Genomic DNA, 8,083 nt, shown 5'->3' with positions numbered 1-8,083 from the left:
GGAATCTGGTTGATACCCCTTAAATGGAAGAGGGGCAGGCAATGAAACAGGGATAAAAATTAAAAAATCACTCCGGGTTAGATTTCCTCAGGTTTTCGCCTGCAAAATCAGTTTTGTTATACTCACAGACAATATTTTGACAGTTTTGGAAACTTTGGATGTTTTTCTATCCTAATCTGTAAATTATATGCATATTCCCACGATCTGGGCCTGAGAAAATAGTCCGCTTTACCTTGGGAACATTATTATTAATTTTTTTCTTTTTTTAAATTCTGGTCCCTTAGCGTCAAGAAGTTAATAGCCTACGACATGTTGAAATGTTGAAGCTTCTTAAGACAGCCTACTTCAAAACCAAATGGTACATAGTCACAAAAGTAAATGGGGTGTTTGTTAAATTATATTTTTAAACAAAATTGAGCTGCATTTTTGGGGGAGGGAGTTTTTAGCGTTTAAAAAAAAAAACGTAACATTTCTTTTTCTTTCTTTTTTTTTTTGCATAGTGGGGGACATTGGGTGAAAAGTGGGTTTCCGACCACATTCTCTCTCTCATATATGACATTTTCAGACTTTTTGGGATTAAAAATGTATTGCCATTCAAAATCCTATTTTCCCTAACCTTTAACCTTAACCCCAACCTAACCCTTAAGACTAAAATAGCATGTTAACAAATTCAGGCGACCTGAAAAAAATATACAGACTTTCAAATTATTCTTGTTTTCCTACCTTGTTGGGACATTCTGGTTCTGTAAGGTAGGAAAAACATGTACACACGCACAGACACACAAAGATACAATATATTTTTTGACATGTATGATTCCTCCCAGGCACGTCACACCACCTACCAGCATCCGCAAGAGCTTCTTGTTCCTGTTGCAGTGTCAGCTGACTCTGGTCCTCATCCCAGGTGAGAGAACACCTGTACAGCCAATTCATTTCAGCTATAATGAAAGACCTGATGATGCAACAGTTTCACCTGAATATTTGAATTACGTTATTGTTGCTTCCCCTCCCGTTGGTGTAGTTTCTGGCCTGCCTAGCCCAACTTCCTCCTCCTATGAACATCACTGACATCCTGTGGCTGTCCTGCTCAGCTGTCCATTGCCTTCAGGTACCACCACTACTAACCATATAGATTCACACTCGTGTTATATAGTACAACAGTAGACTTTACATGATACTAACCATGTCTTTGTGTTGTGTTGGCAGTGTGTCATTCTTAGGAAAGCCACCAGACAGTTCTGTGATGAATGTAGCCACAGGGAAGAACCAAGATGCCATCCCCAGAAAGGTACTATACCCGCACCGGCCCTGTTTCAGACATATTACCTTACACTATGCTAATTTTATGAGGATTGTCATGATTGGCCAACTCCAAATATGCTGAGTCAGATGCTTATTATTGATACACTACATGACCAATAGGATGTGAACACCTGCTGGTCTAACATCTCATTCCAAAATCACGGGCATTAATAAGGAGCTGGTCCCCACTTGCTGCTATAACAGCCTCCACTCTTCTGAGAAGGCTTTCCGCTATATGTTAGAACATTGCTGCGGGGACTTGCTTCCATTCAGCCACAAGAGCATTAGTGAGGTCAGGCACTGATGTTGGGTGATTAGGCCTGGCTCGCAGTCGGTGTTCCAATTCATCCCAAAGGTGTTCGATGGGGTTGTGGTCAGGGCTCTGTGCAGGCCAGTCAAGTCACACCGATCTCAACAAACCATTTCTGTATTGACCTTGTTTTGTGCACAGGGGCATTGTTATGCTGAAACAGGAAAGGGCCTTCCCCAAACTGTTGCCACACAGTTGGAAGAATCGTCATTGTATGCCGTAGCGTTAAGATTTCCCTTCACTAGAACTTGAAAAAAACATGAAAAACACCCCCAGACCATTATTCCTCCTCCACCAAACTTTACAGTTGGCACTATGCTTTGGTCCGTCGGACTGCCCGATGGTGAAGCGTGATTCATCACATTTCCACTGCTCCTGAGTCCAATGGTGGTGAGCTTTACACCACTCCAGCCGACGCTTGGCATTGTGAATGGTGATCTTAGGCTAGCCATGGAAACCCATTTCATGAATCGCCCGACGAACAGTTCTTGTGCTGACGTTGCTTCCAGAGGCAGTTTGGAACTCGGTAGTGAGTGTTGCAACTGAGGACAGATTATTTTTATGCACTACACAATCCAGCATTCGGCTGTTCCATTCTGTGAGCTTGTGTGGCTTACCACTTTGCAGCTGAGCCGTTGTTGCTCCTAGAAGTTTCCACTTCACAATAACCGCACTTACAGTTGACGAGGCAGCTCTAGCAAGGCAGAAATGTGACAAACTGACTTGTTGGGAAAGTGGCATCTTATGACAATGCCACATTGAAAGTCACTGAGCTCTTCAGTAAGGCCATTCTACTGCAATATTTGTCTGTTGAGATTGCATGTCTGTGTGCTCCATTTTAATAGCTGAAATAACCAAATCCACTCATTTGAAGGGGTGTCCACATACACTATATATACAAAAGTATCTTAATCATGACGTGTACCATGGCATTCCTTTTAACATCTTGATTTGTGTACATATACTTCCTGCAGACGCAGACCTACTTCCTGGGTTGTTTCCTGCTGAAGTTTGGCCTGACCGTGTGTGCCTACCTGCTAGGCTTTGGCTTTACGCTGCACGAGGTCTGCCTGAGGACCAACAACCTGACCCTGGCAGAGAACACCACCATCAGCTGTACTGATATCCTCAGTGTCAGTTCAGCTCGGGACGCTCCCCATTGGTTCAGAGAGCTGTCCAACGGCCTGCTGCTCACTCAGAAGGTCATGGCTGGGTTCCTGGCCCTGCACACCGGTAGGAGGAGCTCTCGGTGAACTCTCACCCCTGCATCTGTTAAGTCAGGATGCATCCTAAATGGCATCATATTCCCTATATAGTGCACTACTTTAGATCAGAGCCCTATGGCACAATATTCCCTATATAGTGCACTACTTTAGACCAGAGCCCTATGGCACCCTATTTTCTATATAGTGCACTACTTTAGACCAGAGCCCTATGGCACCCTATTTCCTATATAGTGCACTACTTTTAACCAGTGTGTTATATAGGGAATAGGTTTCCATTTCATACGCAGCCTCTGACTTCTGTTCTGCCCCTGGAGAGTCATGTGTCTTTAAGTGTCCTCCCTTCCTCTTTTCCAGTCGTCATCTCGCTAAGTTACGTCCATCGCTCCCAGCCTCTGTGGAAGAAGAACCCTTTCAGCAACACCTGGTGGTGCCTCACTGTCCTTGTAGTGTAAGTGTGTGTGTGTGTAGCCTAATTGTTTCAAACAACTATGAAGCGGGCAGCTGCAATAGTTGTTTTTTATGTTGCCATCATCTGATACTCTCTTCCTCCCCACCTCCAGTCTGTTGGGTCAGATGGTACAGGCCACGGTGGACTACAAGCTGTGGCAGGACAGGTCGGGTTCTTTGACCTTTGGCCTGAAGGACATCCCCATGCTGGCCTGGCTGTTGGTCTCCCTGTCCTGCCTGGTGGTGGTGCTGCTCAACGAGGCCGTCAAACTACACGAGATACGGTAAGATGAAGGAAGGGGTGAGAGGAGGAGTAGGAGGGGTATGATGGGAGGAAGATTGCGGAAAAGACAGAAGGGTTGAAAGTAGAGTATTCTGAGAGGATTGTGGGATGGAGGATGATGTCATGTGGGCGGAAAATGGTTCTCATGTGTTGATCTTTCCATTCCTTCTGTCTGCAGGGTGAGGGTTCGCTACCAGAAGAGACAGAAGCTACAGTTTGAGACTAAATAGGGATGACTCTCACTCTGATTGACACATTAACAAGAGGGGCTGGGCAATCGATGCTGTGAACCAATCAGCTCGGGGAAAGATGGACGGCACAGAAATTGTAGGAGGTCGAAGTTGTGTTACCACTCCACAGGGTCAGATGGTTTTCATCCCTCTGTTGTTAGGATTGGAGAAGGTTATCTGATTCTAGATCTGTTGGTTTAGGGGAACTTCTACCTTAAACCAGAATCAAACTCTCGAGTGCCCATTGGGACTTTGAACCCAGGATACTCAATCCACTAGCCCGAAGACTTCGCCTAGAGGTCCTCCAAACCGTACACGTGCTCGTGGTCTAACACTGCGAAATCAATCTTTTTATTTTTTTAGATTTTAATTATATGTATCATTGTTATGTTAAAAAAAAGGAAATCCCAAAGAATGTTTCTTTTTTGCTTTTAAAAGAAGACGCAAAGAATGTGAATAATTTATTTATGTGGAATGTTTTTTTTTAAACGCATGGGAATGTTTTACTGTATCCCTTGAGTTTAGGGGTATTTTTCCTAGTCACTGGTCTCTGTACTGCTCACATGGGGATTATCACTTGTATTACACTTCAGCATGTCTCCCCTTTCACATGAATCAATACATAGTAGAGTACAATAGCTTCACTTAAATGTAGTCCATTACAGCATTGTGTCTGTATATCTGACGCCAAGCAGTGCTAAAAGGAAAGGAGACCTGTTCTGTACATGGCCCAGATCTGGTCTGGACATGTCTGGTCTAAGCTGTCAATAATTGGCATTGATAGACTGAAAAGCTGCCATAGGTGAAGTCTGGAGTCCAAATGTAGTGCTGACCCTGTGGATTTCACGTGAAGCAGTTTCGGGAAGGTTCTGTTGAGCATACTAAGGATTTCTTTACAGGCTATTCTTTATAATCCAGCCATTCTAGCATATATGACGTGGCATGTTCTTAACCAGGATCCAAGAATATCCTTGCGATTTTTTCTTCTAACAATGTTTCTTTGTTTACCAAACGATCCGACTCCGGCTAAGCCAAGGCATCTGCTCTAAGTGCATAAGTACATGAAGATTAATTTAATTTACTATAAACAAGTAAACCGAATTTGTCTCTTTCTAGGTAAATTGTATTTTGAAGAATGTGTAGCCTGCACTTTGAACTCATGTGTAAGAAGGGATTTGTTTAATAATATCAATCATTCTGGTTTGATCCTTGTGTACATACTGTTTTTTCACCAGAGTTCTACTGAGGGACTGTGGTCTACTCCAGCTGATAAGGTTTTGTCAGTGGGTTCTAGATTAGAATAGCCTTAGAGTTCTAGAGCATCCAGGGTATTCTGGAAGGTGCTTCATGTAACAGTTGTCGTTTTACTAGCCTGTGTGCTTGTTTCTGCATTCGAAACAACAATGCAAGCTGATAGGTCGGATTCAATCCGATCCGCTTGTAGACAGTGCTGCTTTCAGGCATGGTACCTGGTTCGTGGAATCCATTTAAGGTTAAGCTGCAGATTCGGCTCATTGGAAATGACTACCTCAAGCGTTTTGAATGGTGGGTTTTCGGATTGATCCGGCCTAAAAGCAGAATTACTGAGAGCCACAGGCTATGTTGTTTGGGTGATATATTAGTCGCCATTTGAACTCTACAAATGATGAATCAACAGTTGATCAGCAAGCTTGTCTATTTTCATTTTGGTTGTATGCTTATGTTACGCTTGATGTGTTGATCTTCTTATCTTGTTCCCAAATGGCACCTCATGCCTTCGGTCTGGAGTTTTCCCCGGTTGTTATCACGTGGCAGAGAGAACTCTGTGCCCAGTCAAATGTATACATTGATAATGCGTGCGTCAACTTCGACTTCTCACAGTGCTCTGGTATTGTTTACCCCTGTTTGAATGCGGGCTACAATGCTCATATGTTATATTGACTAGAGTCGGGGCAGGGCAAGGATAAAACATGGGTGCTACGTTTTAGATTAACACCTCAGGATGGGCTCGCACACTTGTGGTCTCATAGGCTCCTTTGGTTGGAGCGTACTTACTTTTAAGTAACACTATTTCATAGAAGAGTTGGTAGTTGCTGGTCTGAGATTGTGTGTGAGGTAGATATGTAAAAGCACTGAACTACTCAGAGTTCTATGAATGAACAATGTGCGGTCTTAGAGGGAAAACAGACTGAAGATGTTGATTTTATACAGTAGAATGCATCCACAATTCCACAGAAATACATTAATCCATTATTTTTTAAATGGTATTTCCATTTATATGCTGGACACTACTCGTTAAGGGTTTTTTTTTTTTACTATGTTCTCATTGTGAATAATAGTGAAGCATTCCAAAAACTATGAAATAATACATATGGAATCATGTAGACAACAAGTGTTACATAAAATAGTTTCATATTTAGATTTCAAAATACCACTTTGTTGATGACAGCTTTGCACACTCTTGGTGTTCTCTCAACCAGTTTCATGAGGAATGTTTTCCAACAGTCTTCAAGGAGTTCCCACAATAATGAGCACTTGTTGGCTGCTTTTACTTCACTCTGCGGTCAAACTCATTTCAAACAATCTCAATTGGGGTTGAGGTGGGTGATTGTGGAGGCAGGTCATCTGATGCAGCGCTCCATCACTCTTCTCCTTCTTGGTCAATAGACCTTATGCAGCCTGGGGTTGTGTTAGGTATTGTCCTGTTGAACAACAATGATGGTCACTAAGCAAAACCAGATGGGATGGCGCATCGCTGGTGGTAGCCATGCTGGTTAAGTGTGCTTTGAATTCTAAATAAATACTGACGTGTACGAGCAAAGCACATCACACCACTCTGGCAAGGTAGCCTAGTGGTTAGAAGTTGGGCCAGTACCGAAGGTTGCTGGATTGAATCGCAGCTGACAGTAAAATCTGTCGATCTACCACTGTTGCTGGGCACGAAGAACGCAGCCCCCCAATCTCTTGATTGAGGGATTGAATTAATGTGAAAGACACATTTCAGTTGAAGGCAATCTCATTTCTCCATGCTTCACGGTGGGAAACACATCGAGGATTGTTCACTAACTCTGCGTCTCACAAAGAACGGGAAGTTATGCAACAAAAATGGCAATTTGGACATCAGACCAAAGGGACAAGATTTCAACGTCATTGTTCTGTTCTTTGGCCAGCAGTCTCGTATTGGTGTCCTATGGTAGTGGTCTTTGCAGCAATTCCGACATGAATGACTGATTCACAGAGTTCCTTTCTGAACGTTTGATGTTGAATTTAACTCTGAAGCATTTATTTGATGCAATCTGAGGCTGGTAGCTCTAATGAATATCTTCTGCAGGCGAGGTATGTGGTGTTCTTTCTCTGGCTCCTCGATAGAGCGATTATCATGGTGCTTGATGGTTTTTGTGACTGACTTGGAAAAAAATTTAAGTGGGTTTTGTTTAATCTTCCATTGATGACTTTTCATGTCTTAGGATGATGGGACTGTGTTTCTCTTGTTCTTTTGAGCTGTTCTTGCATAAATAGGACTTAGCTTTTACCAAATAGGCATCTTCTCTTACCTACTTTGTCACACACACAACTGATTGGCAACAAATGCTTAAGAAGGGAAGAAATCCACATTAATCAGGATACCTGTTAATTGAAATACTTCCAGGTGATAACTCATGAACTGGTGGGGAAAGTGCCAAGTGTGCAAAGGCTGTCTCGAGGCAAGGGTGGTATTTGAAAGATTCAAAATATATTTGATTTGGTTTATACACTTTGGTTACACATGATCTGTATTAGTTTGTCTTCATATTATTCTACAATGTAAAAATAAAAAGCTTGAATGAGGCCAATTTTTGGACTAGTTTTGTTTGTGTCTCTAATATATATTTATCTCATCTGCATATCTTAAATGTAATGCAAATAAGACTTGTAGATGCCAAGTCTTGGTATGAATGTTATTTTTTTGGGGGGGTTTTTCAGTTTGAGTATGAATGTGAACTCAGTGGAGTTGGCCTGAGGTGTTTGTTTTTCACTGCACAGATCGAGCTATGACACCTTCTTACACTCTCTACGACGAGCTCAAATGACATATACTTAACCTTCTAACGCTCAGCTCACAATCGACTATACTTACCTTCTTTACGACCGTCAAATGACTCTAGAGCCTATTACCCTCTCTAACGACGAGCTCAATAGATCTAGAATATGTGTTAGATTGAAAGGAATGATCCAGTGTAGGAATAGTGTGCTGTTTGGGTTGATTGGGGTGGTGTTGAGGTACGGCTGTGGGGTTGATTGGGGTGGTGTTGACGGTACGGGCTGT

The 8,083-nt window shown here is 42.6% G+C and overlaps 1 protein-coding gene across 1 annotated transcript; it reads left to right on the top strand.

The window, feature by feature from the left end:
- The first annotated feature begins 1,193 nt into the window (after positions 1 to 1,193).
- Positions 1,194 to 4,014, top strand: LOC112078354 (transmembrane protein 94-like). The gene is made up of 5 exons (XM_024144627.2): positions 1,194 to 1,288; positions 2,587 to 2,845; positions 3,193 to 3,286; positions 3,399 to 3,569; positions 3,747 to 4,014. Exons 1-5 carry the CDS (start codon positions 1,244 to 1,246, stop codon positions 3,796 to 3,798), a joined length of 621 nt encoding a protein of 206 aa, XP_024000395.1. The 5' UTR covers positions 1,194 to 1,243; the 3' UTR covers positions 3,799 to 4,014.
- The last annotated feature ends 4,069 nt before the right edge of the window (positions 4,015 to 8,083 follow it).

The sequence above is a fragment of the Salvelinus sp. IW2-2015 genome, unplaced genomic scaffold, assembly GCF_002910315.2.
Source record: "Salvelinus sp. IW2-2015 unplaced genomic scaffold, ASM291031v2 Un_scaffold5570, whole genome shotgun sequence".
NCBI lineage: Eukaryota > Metazoa > Chordata > Actinopteri > Salmoniformes > Salmonidae > Salvelinus > Salvelinus sp. IW2-2015.
Note: the sequence above shows the minus strand (reverse complement) of the source record. Positions and strands in the feature narration are given on the sequence as shown.

What these genes read in the sequence shown, in the direction of transcription:
- LOC112078354 (XM_024144627.2), top strand. Translation starts at nt 1,244, where the DNA reads ATGAATGTAGCCACAGGGAAGAACCAAGATGCCATCCCCAGAAAG. An exon ending in AAGATGCCATCCCCAGAAAG is followed by an intron (nt 1,289 to 2,586) that starts GTACTATACCCG and finishes TACTTCCTGCAG; the next exon opens with ACGCAGACCTACTTCCTGGG. An exon ending in GTCAAACTACACGAGATACG is followed by an intron (nt 3,570 to 3,746) that starts GTAAGATGAAGG and finishes TTCTGTCTGCAG; the next exon opens with GGTGAGGGTTCGCTACCAGA.